This window comes from Schistocerca piceifrons, chromosome 6, assembly GCF_021461385.2.
Source record: "Schistocerca piceifrons isolate TAMUIC-IGC-003096 chromosome 6, iqSchPice1.1, whole genome shotgun sequence".
NCBI classification, from domain to species: Eukaryota; Metazoa; Arthropoda; class Insecta; order Orthoptera; family Acrididae; genus Schistocerca; species Schistocerca piceifrons.
Window position 1 is genome coordinate 298,094,963 of NC_060143.1, and position 20,767 is coordinate 298,115,729.

Genomic DNA, 20,767 nt, shown 5'->3' on the forward strand with positions numbered 1-20,767 from the left:
ATGACATTATGGAATGAAAGTAGGCAAAGTATGCAAGCTTTTTCACTTTTATGTCGCCTATGTCTGCTAACACTCGAATTGCAAATACAGATTTGTTAAGGCGTTTCTGCAGTTCTGTGGTGTGCTCCTCCCAACTGAATTTATTATCAAGTCGTAATCCCAGGAATTTAAGACCGTCAGCCTCTTCTATCTGCTCTTCTTCATACTTTATGCATATGCTGGGTGGAAACCTCTTACAGGTTCTGAATTGCATATAGTGAGTCTTTTCGAAGATTAATATCAGTGAGAACTGCAGAAACGCCTTAACAAATCTGTATTTGCGATTCGAGTTTTAGCAGACATAGGCGACATAAAAATGAAAAAGCTTGCATACTTCGCCTACTTTCATTTCATAATGTCACAAGAAAAAGCAATGGCCCTAAGGTGGATCCTTGTGGGACACCACATGTAATTTCTTCCCATTCTGATGATGACTGAAGACTTACTTCACTAGTCCCTTACACTGACACCCTTTGTTTCCTGTTAGCGAGGTATGACTTGAACCATTTTGCAGCACTGCCCGTGACACCATAGAATTCTAATTTATTTAAAAGGATGTTGAGGTTTACACAATTGAATGCCTTTGACAAACTACAGAAAATACCTGCTGCTTGTAACTTGTTATTTAATGAATTAAGTACATTTTAACTGTAGGTGTAAATAGCCTTTTCGATGTTAGAACCCTTCAGAAATCCAAACTGTGTTCTTGATATGTTATTTGTGGTCAGATGGTTGAGAAGCTGTCTGTACATTACTTTTTCTAAAATTTTTGAGAATGCTGGCAAAAGTGAAATCGGTCTGTAGTTTGATGGCATCTCTTTATCCCCTTTCTTGAATAGAGGCTTAACATCTGCATATTTCAGCCAGTCAGGAAATGTCCCAGTTATAATTGACTGGTTTAGTAACTTAGAATTGTACTAAACTCACAAGAACATGCCTTAATTAACTTTGTTGGTATTTCGTCGTAACCACTAGAATGCTTTGTTTTTAAAGATTTCATTATAACCACTAGAATGCTTTGTTTTTAAAGATTTTATTATGGAAGTTATTTCTTTTGGTGAAGTGAGTGACATATTCATGTACCTGAAGCTATTTGTAAAGGCTAGTTTCAGATATTCAAGGGCATTATTTACTGATCCTGACAATCCCATTCTATCAGTAATGGATATAAAGTACTTGTTAAATAGATTTGCCACACTATGCCCATCGGTTACTAATGTGTCATCTACCCTTAGTGCTATTTGCTCCTGTTCCTTTCTGGTTCTACCAGTCTCCTCTTTCACTATATCCCATATTGTTTTTATCTTGTTCCCTGACATTGCTATCTTCTTCTCGTAGTGCATTTGTTTAGATGTCTGAATTACCTTTTTTAATATTTTACAGTATTCCTTGTATTTAGCTAAATCATCAGCATTGGAGCTATTCTTGGTCGACAGATACATTTTCCTTTTTGTCTTACAGGAAATCTTTATTCCTTGTGTGATCCATGGTTTTATTATATACTTCTGTTTAATTTGAGTAACGTTTAGAGGAAAACAGTTTTCAAACATGGTACTGACATTGTTCATGAATGTATTATATTTTTCATTCATGTCATGAGCACTATAAACATCTTTCCGGTTCATATTTTGAGCAGTTTTCTAAAACACTCAATTTTTTGTTGATTGAATACTGTCCTGTACTCAGATTTGGCAGTCTTGATAATCTGCTTAGAATTTACATCTAAAACAAGGAGCTGCATGTCATGATCTGATAGTCCATTTATTACAGGTTTTATGATATGATTTTGTTCCTTTGATTTGTCTATAAAAATGTTATCAATAGCTGTCCTTGAGGATTTAGTGATCCTAGTTGGAAAGTTTACAGTGTGAGTTAGATTGAAAGACAACATTACTAACTGCAGTAAACGTTTACTGGAAGACTGAATTAGAAAATCTGTATTAAAGCCACCAGCAATCAAAATTTCTTTGTTTCTTCCTGTTAAATAACCCAAAAGAGCTTCTAGATGATTTATGAATAGATTATAATCTCCTGCAGGTGCTCGGTAAATAGTTACTATTATATAAGATCTGTTATGGAACTCTACTTCTGTTGCACATGCTTCTAGATGCTGCTCTAAACAGAATTTTTTAATGTCAATGTTCTTGAATTTTGGCAGTTTTTAATAAATGTGGCAACTCCTCCTCCATCCATATCTACTCTTCAAAAGTCGGAAGCTAGCTTAAATCCTGAAATGTCTAACATATCTATACCAGTGGTCACTTGATGTTCAGAGAGGCAGATTATGTCAATTTGGTTAGATGAATTCATTTCATCGATACAAATGAGTAGTTCATCAACTTTATTTCTGAGTCCCGGAATGTTCTGGTGTAATAAAGATAACTGATACTGCATACTAATGGGATTATAACTGCTTTGGTGAAGATGAACTGGCAGTTTCTGATTACTTTCTGTTAAACATTGTTTAAATGGAGACTGTATGCTAAAATCTGACTCCTGTTCATCTGTTTTCTCAAACTGAGTGTGTCTGCCAATCTCTCTTAAAACTCGTTTTCTATCCCCCTTCCCTATCCTAAAAAAGGCATCCCTCTGACACCTGGGACCACTGGTATTTTACCACTTGTGACAGTGTCCCCCCCTTAAGTTTTCTGCAATCAACCCAGACAGTTTTCCCTTCCCTTTCCTATTGAGGTGAAGGCCATGCCTAGTGTAGTCCCACCTATCAATAGGTCTTAGTGTAGCAATGTTGTTTGCAGATAGTATTCACATGTGCTCATATACTTTTCTTGGTTTGAATTTGACATTACATTTTAGCACTAGTGCTGAGAAGTGGCCATTCATGATGTCTGTTGAGATGGTGTGGTCATAATTTGTGATTACATGATCAATTGAACTACTATGTGGTTAGCTATTCTGGTGGGTACTAGTCCAAGAAGCTCTTTAGCCCCATAAGACAGGATACAGACTGTAAAACATATGCTTTCCTGACCATTATGTAAAGTGTTGATGTTCACGTCTCCCAGTGTGACAAGATTTGCACTTCTACAACCTGACATTAATTTACTTAAAACTCCAGCAAGTTATTTCAGGAAAGCATCAATATATCCAAGCGGGATCTATATACACCTATGACATATAAAGGAACACTTCAAAATGTGAGTTTAAGAGCTGCAATTTTGAAATATTTGTCAATCCAGTTATGAACTTACATTTTATTGAGTAGATGGCAACACCACCACATTTATTATGTGTTCTACAGTAGAATATAGCTAGGTTGTAGCCTTCTAATTTGCAATATTGAATGTTGTCCACTGTTTTCTGGTGTTCTGTAACTGTTACTGTATGTGGAGATAGACCTGTGATAAATAAATCAAAGGCAACACCACCACCTTTATTATGTGTTCTACAGCAGAACATAGCTAGGTTGTAGCCTTCTAATTTGCAATATGGAATGTTGTCCACTGTTTTCTGGTGTTCTGTAATTATTACTATATGTGGAGATAGACAAGTGCTAAATGATTCAAAGGCATCTCTTGCTGAGCTGCATCAAACAAATCTTCAGACTTAGAGAACAACAGTAAACAACAACAATAATAAATTAATAATGTTCATTTATCCAGAATGACTTTACCGTCTTAGGTGTTGTCATTTCTTTGTACACTCACATAAATAAAATCATACCACAGATATAAGGGAATACACTGTATATAAAAACAGATTAAATGTTGTAGCTCAGATATGTTTTAATTAATACCTGTTTTAATTTTTTCTTATGTTGTTTCCTATCATTCATTAAACTGTTAAAGAAATGTCTTCCAGCAGCAAGTGGGCTGCGATCACTAGCTTTTTAGTACTCAGTATTATACAACAATTGTTTCTGGTGTGTGTAGTGTGAGGATGAATGTCTCTATTCATTATGCTGTGTTACTGTATTAAGAACAAACACAGAACTCACAATAAATTATAGCTAATGAAACAATTTGCCTTTTCTTTTCCCTTGGAATGATTTCAATTTCTGTTGGAGATATTATTATGAAAATCTTCTCCCTAAAGATACATGATAATATCCCATAAAATAGAATTACTCTTGTTATTACCTACCAGTTATTCACAAAATATGAAAGGACTCCATCTACATTGGAGCACATACAATTTGTTCTAGTTTGACTGGGTGGCAGCCAATTGGAGATTCAGTCAATGGTCCTGTATTGATTCGTGCTACCTTTGATGTGGATTCTGCACCACGTGACACTTTCATTGATATGAGTGACTGGGGGAAAGGATCAGTCTTCATTAATGGTTTCCCCCTCGGTCGCTACTTCAATCTTGGCCCTCAGAGAACATTATATGTGCCTGCTCCATTGCTTGTACAAGGATCAAATGAGGTAAGTACAAATGAACCAGTAAAATGTAATAAAATATTGTAAATTGGTAATGCTTAAAATTATGTTCTATTATCAAAGAGATTTAATTTATTTGGAACATTCTTTATGGGTACTGTAGTGTTCACTAACATTGAGTGGCTATGCAGACTAGACCACTGGGGCCCGAACCACACAATAACCCTGGGTTCAATGTGGGGCAGCAGTGGGCTGACTGCTGTGGCCTGTTGTGGGGTTGTGAACCACTGAGGGCAATGGCAGGACAAAGTCTCTCCGTCATTTCTAGGTCCGTGGTTTAATACATACATGCCTACATACATACATACATACATACATACACACAATGGTTTGTGGACAGTAACATTCCTGAAATGGGCGTGCATGCCCAGAGTTCTAACCTGAACAAAATGGAACAGCATTGGGATCAGTTAGAACAACAACTTTGCTCCAGATCCCAGCATTCAACATCACCACCTCCTCCAGTTTCAGCTCTTGAGGAAAAATGGGCTGCCACTCCTCCACAAACATTCAGAGACTTCATTTAAAGTGTCCCCAGCAGAGTTCAAGCCATCGCAAAAGTGAAGGGAGGACACACCCCATATTAATGTCCACTAATAAGTGTCCAAGTACTTTTCATCATATAGTTTAGCTTAGGGTAACATTATTGCTTTAGATGAATAAATCTTCCTCTAATTTCTAAAACTGAACTAAAATTAAAATAATTCTTATTTACTCAATAATCTACATAAAATAATAGGATAGCATTACCTACTGATTCAAATGATATCCTTTATCAAATAGTAATTTGACAGAAGTGAAGACTTTGACACATACAACAGAAAATTTTGTTTAATATTGTCATTCATCTTTGTCATCTTTTAGTGCTTTATTTACTCTACAGCAGAGTAGTTTAAAAACGAGTTTGTTACTCATAATAATATACTTACACTGTAAATTTTCTACTTTGCAGATCCTCATATTTGAACTCTACACACCTGCTACAAAAGTGGTCTTCAGTGACTCACCAATTCTAGGCTAAATAGAATAAATTACAATTTGTATAATTTATAAATATAATTGATGAAATAAATCTTTATAGCCAGTAAATGCTTTTTTAGTTATTACTGCAAGAAAAAGATGTGTTTTCATCAGATAAACATACGTAAGTATGGTTTCTAAATTAAGGTCTGACATGAGCTCTGGATTGATTTTCCTGCGATTAATGTATAACAGCTGAACTTGAGCACTACATCTTTGCATTTATCTAAAATACAGCCAAAGTGGAAAATGAGCATGTCCTTTAAAGAGTCTAAAATGCTGAGCACTAACAAATCCAGTTCTGTCCAAAAACTTTGAAAGTTTTCTGATGAAACAAGCTTACCACTGGTTCTCATCAAATAGCTTAGTCCTGTATGTTACAAAAACCAATGAAACAAATTAACATGTCTTACAGATATCAGAAGTAGAGATCAATGGAAATATATTGAATGAATTGTGGTTTACTAGTCCCATAACATTTGATTAGAGTACAGGAGACACATCCAGAAATGAATAATACAACTCCATTGATATAAACTTATAGTTAATAAGACAGAGCAGTATTACAACATTTAATACAACTTCATTTTTTTAAACTTATTGTCAATAAGACAGAGCAGTATTTAAATGTTAATGAAAGATTTTGCAGAAAAACAGGTACATTTACACAACAAGACAAGTGTTAAGCTAAATTCTGCTCAAATATTCAGTTCATCCTTTACAAAATCTTCAGCTGAGTAGTAGCTTTGCTGAAGTAGAGTATCATTTTCCACTGAATCTAGTTTCATACTCAAAATGTACTTGACTTTTAATTTGGTGTAAATTTTCATTCTTATATAGGGGCTTCTGGGGTAGTCTGAAATGTAAGTTTACACAATAAGCAGGATCTTTATTTCTCATACTTTATGAATGATCAAAACAATTTTCCATGAATAAATCTAAATTGCTTTGTAAAAAAATGATAATATCGTAGATGTATAGGGAGGGTACTGTTAACAACTTCAGGCTTTTAAATAATGGGTAACATGATTTTCTTGTATGTACAAGACACCTGTTTCTAAAGATTATTATCTGTAGTTTCAGTATGCAGAATGTCTTGTCCAAATACCCCCAAAGATAATAATGTACCATATAACTGATTGGAAGTAGCGATGGTATGTGATTTTCCATGTGAGCATGTCAGCGGCAGTAGCTAATATTGTATTTGCATTGCAAATGCAAAGATACATAATGTGTTTACTAGATACTCAACATGTTTGCTCCAATATAATTCCCATCTATGTTTAATACTAAATATTTAGCGTTATCCACTTCTTTCAAATCTTAATTTTATGATAATTTAATTTCCTGGGGTTTAAACTCTTTTGTTCTGAACTGAATCAAATGGATTTTTGGGATGTTCAGGTTAATCCGTTCAGCTGAAACCATATTTCTAGATGTTTTATTGTACTGATGATACAGACAGGGACATTTTCTGACTCATGATCTTCAGTAAATACTGATGTATTATTGCAAATGAAATTGATGGAGCATTTATATGAATGGATAAGTCATTTAAGGCAAAACAAAAACAAGTAAGTCCTAAAATAGAATTTTGAAGGACACCTTGTGTTACTGTTCTCCATTCGCAAGAATAATCTGCTGCATTTGCAGAGACAATTAATCACTCTTTGTTTTCATTTGCATAAGTATGAAGTAAGCCAATGTAGAATGCTAGCTCAGTCCCATAAGCATGATGTTTATTGATAAAAAATGCATGATTTATTGAGTCAAAGGCTTTTGTGAGGTGACAAAACATTGCTGCAGCTGTATTGTTATTGTCTAATGATGTTCCAACTTTGTAAACAAAAATATTAATTTGCATCTATAGTGTTTTTTCCATCTTGGAAGCCAAACTGATTTTTTAAAATTATCTCTTTTTTTTCAATAAAATTTTAAATCTGCCTGGCAGCAGCTTTTTAGATACTTTTGACAGGACTGGCAGAAGAGATATGGGATGACAATTTCCCATACCCACAGTTCATCATTTTGTTCAGTTTAACTTCTGTGTTTTCATAGAATGTTGTCCTATTTTGCTACATTACAAACTCTGTAATTCACAGTCAAAGCACAAGAAGCAGAAATAATTTCCGTGTAGACTATGAATCCTCCTCTAGGGTTCCGAATGGAGTTTTACACTGAAGAGCCAAGGACACTGGTACACCTCCCTAATATTGCGTACAGCCCCTGTGGACATGCAGATGTGCTGCAACACAACATGGCATGGACTCAACTGATGTCTGAAGTAGTGATGGAGGGAACTGACACCATGAATCCTGCAGGGCTGTCCATAAATCTGTAAGAATATGATGGGGTGGAGATCTCTTCTAAACAGCATGTGGCAAGGCATCCCAGATACGCATTTCTGCTACAACCAGTTTGGTTGCATTTGATCACAAACCATCAGAATTCAGTACCCAATTGCAAATCATCACAGGCTGACAAATTCTTTCAAAACAAAAGAGAACTTTATTCTCTGAATTACAGTGAGAGCATGACAAATGTAGCAACTTCAGCCATTCACTTCCATAAGCTAAGAATCTGGTATTTTCTGTCTTTAATATTTGTATCAATGACCTTGTGAACTCTCTCAGAGTTTTATCCTGTTATTGATAGCCGACTGTTGGAATCTTGCCTTCCTTCCCAGACTGGACTGCAAGTTTTGAGCACACAGACATCTACAACTGTCATTAAAGTAAACCTTTTGTGACTGGTATCTATGATGTAGGAAACTATTGAAAAATTGAATGTCATACTTTGTTCAAACATTTACTGATACGCATTGCATTGAACAGGCAATGGTTTACAGTTTGTAAAAACTGTTGAAAAATCATGGTTGCACACAGCTGTATTAATCAATTTATTACACAAACAATTTTAGTCAACATTCCATCTTTAGGTGTACTGGGACACGTATTCACACAGTCAACAGTGCACCTTTAGGTGTACTGGGACATCTATTCACAATGTCACAAAATACTTGAAGTTGTTCTGTTTATGACTGAAATTGATTGTGTAATAAATTGATTAATACTGCTTTGTACAACCATGATCATTCACATTTTAAAAATTCTATCAAATTACATGACAAGCACAGTCTTATAATTAATATTAGATCAAGTTGGATATTATATCGCGCTTGCAAACTCAAATTTTAGACAAATTTTCAATATAATATGTAGGCCTATGCAAAAAAGAAATAAAAGAAAAATCTAAAACCACAACTGTACATATTCACCCAGACTCGGAAACACAATATTCTACAGCACATATACTACACATGATCTATGTAGTGACATGGTCACTGTGCAACCACACAGCTTAAAAGCACAATGTTACATGGTACATTATTATTCCTAATTGTGATCCAAACACCTACTTAGAATGTAATGCTACAAACAAGCCAGTGCCCTTTGTCCCTTATGGCCACTATGACTTCATATTTAACAGTGGAGTAAGAAACATTTTTATAAAATTATTCAGAATACATCACAATAATATGTGTGAATGATAAAAGAACATTCTGTCACTATGTTGCAAATTTTTATTTATTTATTTTTTTAAATGTGAAAACTTCTAAGTTGTTCAATATTTTGAGTGCACATTATACAGCAGATATCAATGGCTGGATAATTCAGTCCAAAGGTTAGTAAAGGGAAGAGCACACCATCTCCAGTAGGATGGCACCTATTAAAGCATTGTGGTTTTACACTTTCTTCATTAAAAAAATATGTATGCTTGTATTCCGAATAAAACATAAAAAATGAATAAAGAAATAAATACACCAACAAATGATCAATGTAGGCCTCCCACATAAACAGCAATCAGTGAATAGAGTAGATATTTAAAGGTTTGAATGCACATGTTGATAAAAATTTGAACCGGAAGACATATGTTTTTCAGCTTCTCCAACAGGTAAGTCAAACATCTGTCTCTTGGCTTGGGAAACAAACAAATCAGTATATAGTATTAAGATATTTTGCATGTTTTGACACATTCATGACTTACGGTATATTTTTCTTGTGTAACTCATCAAAATCCTGGTCATACAAAAATGAGCAAATACAGGTGTTTTGTTAGTGTCTTAGACATCCTGACTGCACCTGCAGAACTGCAGTGGAAGTCACCCCTTTTACTCTCCAATCAGTTCCAGATATCAACGTTTGATTTGATGCACATGTTACTCCACAGAGTGGCATGTAATTGTGTGAGGGATTCATCTTATTAACACTTGCAACAACTTATATATTGAAACAATGATAACAGCACTCCAAGAAACAAAGTATACTGATGAACATTCATTTGATTCAGAGGGATTCAGAATCTTCAGAGGGAAGCTGGGAAAAAGAGTTATGAAGAATGTGCCCCAATTTGGAACAGGACTTATTGTAAACCAAAATATATTAAACTCAATAGTAGAACTTAAATCTATGAATGAAATACTTTCAAAATTAACCTTCAAATCATTAAACAAACTGTGTACCATTGTAAATACACATGCACCAACAAATGAAAAAACAGGAACTGTCAAACACCTTAGATTAGATTTCATTCAAAAACACAATAATATTACTGGAACACTTTAATGTTAAAATTGGCAAAGAATGTCATCACTAATCCATAGTAGACAAATTCCCTGCACATAAAAGAACCAATGCAAACGGAGAAAGACTTATTAATTTATGCACAGAACATGACATAGTCCTAAACTCTACATTTTTCAAAAAACTCCCTAGGAAACAAACTACGTGGGCATCCCTGAATCCAGTCCGTGGGGAGAAACAACTTGACCATGTTGCTATAAGCAGGCAGTCTACATCAGAGATACTCGATGTAAAAGTTGCTAAGCGTGCAGGTTTATATTCAGATAACTATCTATCTACTGTTAAATTCAAAATTAGGCCAATAGATAAAAGAAAGAGCCAATATCAACCTAAAAAGTTTGACACTCAGAAATTAACTAAGTAAGAAAATTTCAGGACACTTTTGGAAAAGAGAACACCTAAAACATGATAACAACTTCAAAAAGACATAGTACAGACAGAAGAAGAAACCATTCTCCTTACCAAAAAATGGAAACATGCATGGTGGAATGATGAGTGTGACGAACTAATCCTAACAAGACAGTGAACTTGGAACATATGGGATGTTAATAAAAATGATAAAAATAGGAACTCCCTAAAAGAAGCCCAGAAGCAAGCATCAAAAGGCCTTAAAAAGATCAAAGTGCAATACACAGAAGACCAACTAGCAACAATAAACTCCAACTTCAAACAGAACAATGCTAGGGACTTTTACAAAACTTTCAAAAGTAGCTTAAAGAAATACACTTAATACACTTCACCTAGTCTATTTTTCATGGACACAAAAATGCAGAAAACAGCATGTAATAGCACAGAGAACTGTAAAATACTTCCCGAATACTTTGAAGAACTACGTAACTGTGATCCACCGAAAGAAAAATTTAATTTCGATATTGTAAATCCAACACCACCGGACTCAAAGCCACCAACCACAGAAGAAATTAAAAAAATCATAGAAAACCTTAAAAATAATAAAGTACCTGTAGAGGATAATATAGGTGCCTAACTATGGAAGTACTCTAGTGATAACATGATACAATGTCTATCAGAAATACTCAAAGAAATCTCGACAATACACAGCTTACCACGAGAATGGACATCTGCTCTAATACATCCACTGCATAAAAAAGGGAAGAAAACAGGCCCTATCAATTATAGAGGAATCTCTCTCTTACCAGTGATCTATAAGATCTTGTCCAAGGTGCTTTTAAAAAGAGCAGAAGAAATACTTGACAAACAATGAGGAGAGTATTAGGCTGCATTTAGGAAGGGAAGGTGATGTGCAGAACAAATATTCAACTTAAATAACAATAGAAATGAGGAAAATCAGGAACTTATAATATTTAATTACTTTTGTGGATTTTAAAAAAGCCTATGATTAAATTGACAGAAATACGCTGCTTGATCTCTTAAAAGAATTGGGACTCAATGCCAAAACAACTGAAATAATTAAAGCAACTTTGACAAATACAAAATCGAAAGTAAAATTTAGGGGAGAGCTCTCAAAATCGTTTAAAATAAAGTCAGGTGTTTGACAGAGAGATTGCTTGTCACCTCTGCTTTTCAATTGTGTGATGGAGAAAGAGATCGAGAATAGAGGAAGGCCATCAATACTTAAGGGATTCAACTAGGAAGAAATCCAAACAAGATCACTGTTGACTGTTTAGCCTTCGCAGATGAAATGACATTAATTACAGATTCTCTAGCTAATGCCCAAGAACAAATAAGAGAACTGCACAAGCAAGCAGCCAAAGTAGAACTACAAATATCCTTTGCAAAAACAAAGTTCATGACAAAAATCTGTGGTGCTCCTCAAAATACTGCAGTTGACAACATTACACAAACAGATTCCTTTAAATACCTAGAGGAGTGGATTACATACAATGCAGAAGAAAAACAGCTATAGAAACTAGAGTGCACAAAACGTAAAGGGTGTTTCATATGACCAAAAACGTTTATAACAAAAAATCCTTGTCCTGGAACACGAAATGAAGACACTGTCAAACAGTAGCCAGACCTGAAGCTCTGTATACGGCAGAAACACTTAAACTAACAAGAAATGGAGATCTTGAGAAGCTATACTATTATTTAAACTAGTTGTCACTTGACAGGCAACGGGCTGCAGGGCTCCCGCCACCTATAAACCAATGGCAACCGGCGCTGTCGTCGATGTCTGATGAAAGCAGTCGCAAGAGAGAGAGGCCGAGACTGCACACTCTCGGAAACCTCCAAAAAGTGGCGGACATGGCGTCGTTATACGCAGTCAGGCGCGTGAATACGTGTGTTCCTTAACGGAGTATTTTGAGAGAGAGAGGGATGCAGGAGGGCCTCTCGTTCCTTTGGAAAAGGTGGTGGAGCGAAGTGCAGCTGCTCTGCAAGTTAGTGAACGATCAGTAATAAGAATCGGCAAGGAGAAATTCACGAAAGAAGGCTCAAGTGAATCATCTAAATTGGAGACACCTGGGAAAAAGAGGCGACTAGATAACAGGGTCACAAAACTTGACTCTTTTCAGGAAGATGCCATTCGATGTCAAACATACGCATTTTATTCGAGGAAGGAGTATCCAACACAAAAAACTACATGCTACCCTCACAGCGGCTGACCTGTTTCAGGGTAATAAATCGTCTTTGTTACGAGTCGTGAAAATGTTAGGATTCCGCTATAAATCATCTCTGGCAGAAAGTTACTAATGGAACGCAGCCTGGCGATGCCGCTTTCTTAGAGAATTAGTGGGGACAAATTTTGATGATATCGTTTGGCTTGATGAAACGTGGGTGAATGCAGGACACAGTTTAAAAAAAAGGCTGGACAGACGGTACCATCAGCGGTGGTATGGCAGAGGAAAAAGGATAATTGTAGCACATGCCGGAAATTCAAAAGGTATCATTCCAAATTGTCTGCTGCTATTCAGTTCAAATAAGACATCCGACTACCACGAAGAGATGAACCACAATACTTTTGTGAAATGGTTGAAGACTGTGTGCTCCAGAACTTAACAAAAAACTCTATCATTCTTATGGATAACGCTCCTTATCATTCAGTAATACAAGATAAAGCACCCACAAAGGCAACGAGGAAAAACAACATTGTTAGCTGGTTACAGAAAGATAAGGTACAGTTCGACAGTAATTTGACAACGGCAGAATTATTAGAACTTGTATCGCAACACAAGCCAAAGAACCCGATTTACATTGTGGATGAGTAACAAAAAAATACGGCCCTAATGTGCTCAGATTGCCTCCTTACCATTGCCATTTCAACGCAATAGAGCTGATTTGGGCTCAGGTTAAACGCCATATTTCTGCAGAAAATAAGAAATTCACATTAACCGAAGTGGAACGTCTTTTGAAAGAAGCCGTTGAAATTGTGACATCGGAAGACTGGCAGAAGGTAGCGCATCACGTGAAAGGAGTGATACAGGACGCATGGAACAATGAAGATATCTTAAAACAAAGTGTCGAAGACTTGATTTAATCTGTCAATACGAGCAGCGACTCTGACTCTGAATTAAGCGGTGTTTTCGCATTGTCTGATTAGTGTGTAGTGTACTTACTGCCATTAAATATTGTGTTTGTGAATTTATTTCAATTAATTCTTATTCTTGTTGTGAGACTATGAAATACTGTTTGGCCAGCTCTCGTCATCTCCTTACGGTAAGTTAGACTGAATTTCAATTCTATTTCATTTTGTATATACAACAAGATGTTATTCAATGTGTGTAATAGTTTTCGAGATTTGCAATCTAAAGAAGAAAACTTTTCCGGACGCGAAAATTTCTCACACTTCAGTAGTTAATGTAACAACGGCCCTAATTAAAATTAAGGAAAGATATTTGATATGCTTATAGATACCACTGAGACTGATACTGTACGTAAATTTCAAAATATTTACACAATATTTATAGGAGATAGAGATTTTAAACGTCATACTTGTTTCGAGTCCAGTACTGATAGGGTTGCTTAAAAACGCTGTTTTCAGAAATTTATATACAGGAAACGTATTGCACTACGAAAACTTTTAAGGATTCTTTGCCGAGTGCATTATTTTGGTAATGAATGGAAAAAAATATATTGCTGTGACACCAATAGTTTTTCAGTAATGACGTTAGAAGCTGTTTGCGAAATCGAGAATTTAAATGGTTTCAAACAAATTAACGTAACTCTTGTCCTAATTAAAATTAAGAATAGATGTTTGACAGATTGAGAGACATTGTAGAGATATACATCATATGTGGGTTTGAAATTTTTTACTTACTTTTTGTAGAAGATACAGGCTTTAAAACGATTTCCTATCGCCGGGGGTAGCGATGCGCTGAGGCGGTTGCCTCCAACCAAAGCTTGAAGTGACAACGCCGCAACGTCGCAGCGCAAACGTCAAGTGACAACTACTTTAAATCAGACTTTAGAGAAGGTCAAAAGAAGAATTTTAAGCAAAATACTGGGAGCTAAAAGAAACGATACTGCTGAATACAGGTGAAGACCAAACAGAGAGCTATACTTGAAAACTGGAAAACTAACTGATGTAATGAAGAAGAGAAGACTACAGTTTTTTTTACATATATTTAGAATGAATAATAACAGACTAACCAAGCAGATATTCTCATTACTCAATAGCTACAAATCTAAGCTCGCATGGTTCATAGAGACTGGAAAGGACATGGAAAACGCTGGAATTACAATAGACAAAATAGAAAACAGAACAAATTCCAGAAATGCAGTTCAAAAGGCAGAATTTTAGGAGATATAGAAAACAACTAGATGAAAGTGGACTGAAGAAGAAAGGGAACAACACTCTAAAAGGATGAAGGAAATTTGGAAACTAAGGAAGTCTAATACAATGAAGAGTAGCCAAAATTGATTCATTGTACCCTTCAAATGGATTATTTGAAAGAAGAAGAAATAAGTACATTTTTACTCATGTGGCATTAACAGCAGTGCAGTGAAAAAAAAAGTGCAGTTGTGTAATGCGTCTTAACAATGTTGGTATTGACGCAATGCAGTATTGGTTACTGAGACGCAAACACTCCCAAATGGATTTTCAGTGTCACTATTCATCATTATGTGCAGTAAATGCAAGAGAGGAATCTGACTGAATCTCCAGTTTGACAAGAATGGGATATAGGAGGGTGACCCTTTGAGCAGATCCGTCTTGAATGCAGGATTTTGCTGTGGAAAAGCGGCTAATTACGTAACAGACCACTTACTTTACCAACATGCTTACACAGGCATACACTGATCTTTCAAAGTTTTCATCAATAACATGAATCTTCTTTAAATCTTAAGAACACTTAAAACAAACCCACACCTGTTTCACAAAATAAAGCTTTACAATCCAGCAAATCAGTGATAAATTAATTAAAATTTTAAATATCCTTACTTATTTCGCATTATAAGGCTCAAAAATTTCAATAATACATTAAACAAACACAGCGCTGTAATTTCCGCCGCAACTAGAAGTTCCAAACATCAATTTAACTAGAAGGGCTAACGATACAGACTATAATAATCAATACCATCTTTAGTCACCAAATTCCCAATCAAATTCAATGGGGAATAAAAATGAGCTCTACATCTACATCTACATGGATACTCTGCAAATCACATTTAAGTGCCTGGAAGAGGGTCATCGAACCACCTTCGCAATTCTCTATTATTCCAATCTCGTACAGCACGCGGAAAGAATGAACACCTATATCTTTCCGTACGAGCTGCGATTTCCCTGATTTTATCGTGGTGATCGTTCCTCCCCATGTAGGTCGGTGTCAACAAAATATTTTCGCATTCGGAGGAGAAAGTTTGTGGCTGGAATTTAGTGAGAAGATTCCGACGCAACGAAAAATGCCTTTCTTTTAACGATTTCCAGCCCAAATCCTGTATTATTTCTGTGACGCTCTCTCCCGTATTTCGCGATCATACAAAACGTGCTGCCTTTCTTTGAACTTTTCCGATGTACTCCGTCAGTCTTATCTGGTAAGGATCCAACTCTGCGCAGCAGTATTCTGAAAGAGGACGGAAAAGCGTAATGTAGGCAGTCTCTTTAGTAGGTCTGTTACATTTTGTTAGTGTCCTGCCAATAAAACGCAGTCTTTGGTTAGCCTTCCCCACAACATTTTCTATGTGTTCCTTCCACTTTAAGTTGTTCGTAGTTATAATACCTAGGTATTTAGCTGAATTTACGAATTTTAGATTAGACTGATTTATCGTGTAACCGAAGATTAACGAGTTCCTTTTCGCACTCATGTGGATGACCTCACACTTTTCGTTATTTAGGGTCAACTGCCAATTTTCGCACCATTCAGATATTTTTTCTAAATTGTTTTGTAGTTTGTTTTGATCTTCTGATTACTTTATTAGTCGATAAACGACAGCGTCATCTACAAACAACCGAAGACGACTGCTCAGATTGTCTCCCAAATCGTTTATATATATAGGGAACAGCAATGGGCCTATAATACTACCATGGGGAACGCCAGAAATCACTTCTGCTTCATTGGATGACTTTCGGTCAATTACTACGAACTGTGACCTCTCTGACAGGAAATCACAAATCCAGTCACATAACTGAGACGATATTCCATAAGCACGCAATTTCACTACGAGCCGCTTGTGTGGCACAGTGTCAAAAGCCTTCCGGAAATCCTTAAATACGGAATCAATCTGAAATCCCTTGTCAATAACACTCAACACTTCACGCGAATAAAGAGCTAGTTGTGTTTCACAGGAACGATGTTTCCTACACCCATGTTGACTGTGTGTCAATAGTTTTCTTCGAGGTAATTCATAATGTTCGAACAAAATATATGTTCCAAAATCCTGCTGCGTATCGTCGTCAACGATATGGGCATGTAATTTGGTGGATTACTCCTACCACAGCCTATGTTAGACTGTGACTCCTACTACCTTTCTTGAACATTGGTGTGACCTGTGCAATTTTCCAGTCTTTGGGTACGGATCTTTCGTCGAGCGAACGCTTGTATATGACTGGCAAGCCTGGAGCTAATGCATCGGCACACTCCGAAAGGAACCTAATCGGTATACAGTCTGGACCAGAAGACTTGCTTTTATTAAGTGATTTAAGTTGTTTCACTACTGTGAGGATATTTACTTCTACGTTACTCAATGTTGGCAGCTGTTCTTGATTCTAATTCTGGAATATTTAATCGTCTTCTTTTGTGAAGGCATTTCGGAAGGCTGTGTTTAGTAACTCTGCTTTGGCAGCACTGTCTTCGACAGTATCTCCATTGCTATCGCGCAGAGAAGGCATTGATTGTTTCTTGCCGCTAACATACCTCATATGCGACCAAAATCTCTTTGGATTTTGTGCCAGGTTTCGAGACAAAGTTTCGTTGTGGAAACTGTTATAGTCCGCGCTAAATTTCGAGCTTTTGTAAAAGATCGCCAATCTTGGGGATTTTGCGTCTGTTTAAATTTGGCATGTTTGTTTCGTTGTTTCTGCAACAGTGTTCTAACCCGTTTTTTGTACCAAGGAGGATCCGTTCCGTCGTTTGTTAATTTATTTGGTATAAATCTATCAATTGCTGCCGATACTATTTCTTTGAGTTTAAGCCACATCTGGTTCAAAAATGGTTCAAATGGCTCTGAGCACTATGGGACTTAACATCTATGGTCATCAGTCCCCTAGGACTTAGAACTACTTAAACCTAACTAACCTAAGGACATCACACAACACCCAGCCATCACGAGGCAGAGAAAATCCCTGACCCCGCCGGGAATCGAACCCGGGAACCCGGGCGCGGGAAGCGAGAACGCTACCGCACGACCACGAGCTGCGGGCAAGCCACATCTGGTCTACATTTATATTATTAATTTGGAATGAGCGGAGATTGTCTCTCAGGAAGGCGTCAAGTGAATTTTAATCTGCTTTGTTGAATAGGTATATTTTTCTCTTCTTTTTCGAGGATATGGGGATTACAGTATTCAGTCTCGCTACGACAACCCTGTGTTCACTAATCCCTGAATCGGTTCTGATGCTCGTTATCAACTCAGGATTATTTGTTGTTAAGAGGTCAAGTGTGTTTTCACAACCATTTACTCTCATGGTAATCTAATTTGATTGCTTAACTATAGAAGGACAATTCTGAATACTCGTTACCAATAGCATAAAACTGTTCTCGAGCTGCCCTGGAGCTGAATCTTCACAGCCACTGCATCACAGCTGGTACATTGCACGCCACCACAGAACCCAAACCTAGACCACTCCTTCACAGTCTCCCATTAAGACCAGTGTTACTTCAACCCTGATGTATAAACTTCTACAACAGAAAAACATCCAGTTAATAATATGCCAAGTAAGGATCTTCTGACCGCTGTAGGCCAGCTTCTAGGCATGCAAACTTTCTAAGGTGAGTAAACCCTGCACAACATCACTTAGGGGTGAAATATTGACATCTTTTGTCAATTGGAAATCTCGAGCCAGTGACATAGCACATATTAACCCAACTGTCTTAACTTAATCCACAAATATTGAAGAACAACTTTCACCTCCTTGCCAGATGCACATGAGTACCAAATAATTCTATCAAATGGTCCACAGTTTAACAGTTGAAATCCACTCACTCGAAAAGGAAATTCAGACACCAACCTGGTCACAGCAGCTCATGTTGTACCTCTGCCAGAGAGCAACATTTTTAGCTGTTGGCCCCATCACTGGAGTGTACTCTGCTCCCCTCATGCTGTACAGTTGTCTCCTTCACAACTGCCATGGTGTTGGCCACTCACACTGTTCTCAAGCACTGCCCTCTCTCCTTCACTCTAAGATCTCTGAGAGAGATCACAACTTAGCTATTCGCACTGCTTAAAAGCTCGCTGCTTGTGTACCCCCCTGAGCCAAGAGTATATTCTTTTGACCTATGATATACACGCAGCAAAATCGATATGGGCATATCAGTGACCACCTTGGCTTCAGTTGTAGCATGTTTCTCAGATACTTTAGCACAGAGTTCCAATGCCAACATTAAGAAGTGTTAGCCCACTTATTCGTCTTTTCAAGAGCTTTCGAATACCCTCAGAAAAAGTCTTGCAATCCAATTAAAAAAATACTTCATAATCTCTAATAATACAGATTATGTGCCCCCTGTGGACCATCATTTGTCAATAATCTAGTTTTGATGTCTAGAACCACTGAGCAACGTGGTGCAGTGATAAGAAACTGGACTTCCACTCAAGGGGACAGCATTTCAAATTCCTGTTTGCCCATCCTGATTTAGGTTTTCCATGAATTTTGTACATAACTTGAAGCAATCAACTGAACAATTTCTTTAAAAGGCCACAACTGATCTGCTTACCCATAACTGCTTGTTCATCCCTAAAACCTCATCAATGAGCTATTGAAACTTAATTTTTCTTTCTCTGACATTTCAAACTGTTCAGAGAATAAATGAGAGGCAATATTTTACACTTGTCTGTCTCTACAGGATAATTTATTTGTTAAAGTAACTTGTAGACCGTGTAGCTGAAATACACTGGTGTGCAAAACTTGAGAATGAAAACAACTTACAAATGATGTATCACTGCCAAGTAACATATCTCAATTAAACCTGGGCCATGTCTAGTAAGAACTGCTACACTATAATATATAGGGCAACTTAAAGGAATAAGGAATGAGATGAACAGGAGTGACACTTTTATTCAAACACAATAATTTATTCAATTCACCATGATTTACAATGTAATAACGTGTATGATCACCACAGAAGGCAATGCATTCTCTGCAACATGCTCCCATGCTGCCCACATGTTTAGTAAGGGGTTCTTGTGGTAGGGTGTTCCATTCCTCCACCAGAGTGGTTGACAACTGCTGAATGGTCATTGATACATGTGGACATGCGGCAGTACATCTCCCCATCACATTCTACATGTGCTCAATACGATTTAAGCTAGGGAAGAGGGCAGCCACTCCATTTGCTGAATATACTTTCATTTCATGAGCCCCTCCTCCACTTGCACTGTTCAGTGTGGTTGTGCATTGTCATTCACCAATATGAAGTCAGAGCTGAATCCAACCCTGAAAAGACACACGTAGGGAAGAAGTACAGTGTCACAATAATGTTGACCCATGAGAGTACTGTATTCAAAGATCTGGAGATCGGTACACCCATGAAACACCATGTCTTCTCACACTGTAACACCTGGATTACAAAAACAATGATGTTCAACAATTTTCCTGGGTGCATTAGATGTTCCCACACTTATCATATGTGGAAATGCCCAGAATCACTACTCCGACTGAATTTGTTCTCCTCCAAGAAAAGCACGTGACACCACTGTTCATTGGTCCTGCCCCACCACTATGGTCTTGGCACAATTGCAAATGCTGCTGCTGATGTGAGGGTGTCACTGGAACACAATGTACTGGTCTTCAGGCAGAGAGACCATCCACATGCGGCTGCCATACCACTGTGAGAAGTGAAATTGCGTGCATTGTGGTCCCGTTAAATGTGGTTACAATCGCAACTGCTGTATAACACGCATTGCTTCTTGCCTGTCGCACAATGTAGCAGTCATCTGCTGCTGTAATTGACCCATGGTCAACCACCTCATTTCCTTTGGGCAGCAGTGCCTATAGTTTGGAACGCTCCCCATTCACCTGAACCAATGCTGTGAGCAATACCAAACTCTTGGTCTACTCTCATCACACTTTGTCCTTCTTGCAGTTACATGATGATT

At 37.0% G+C, this 20,767-nt stretch overlaps 1 protein-coding gene across 1 annotated transcript in view; it reads left to right on the forward strand.

Annotated features, from left to right (window-relative positions):
* Nucleotides 1-5,528, forward strand: part of LOC124802903 (beta-galactosidase-1-like protein 2) — a 93,441-nt gene extending 87,913 nt beyond the window's left edge. The window contains exons 11-12 of the mRNA XM_047263967.1: nucleotides 4,202-4,424; nucleotides 5,392-5,528. Of these exons, the coding sequence (XP_047119923.1) occupies nucleotides 4,202-4,424; nucleotides 5,392-5,460 (292 nt within the window). The 3' untranslated portion in view covers nucleotides 5,461-5,528. The remainder of the gene's footprint in view (nucleotides 1-4,201; nucleotides 4,425-5,391) is intronic.
* Nucleotides 5,529-20,767: the final 15,239 nt, after the last annotated feature.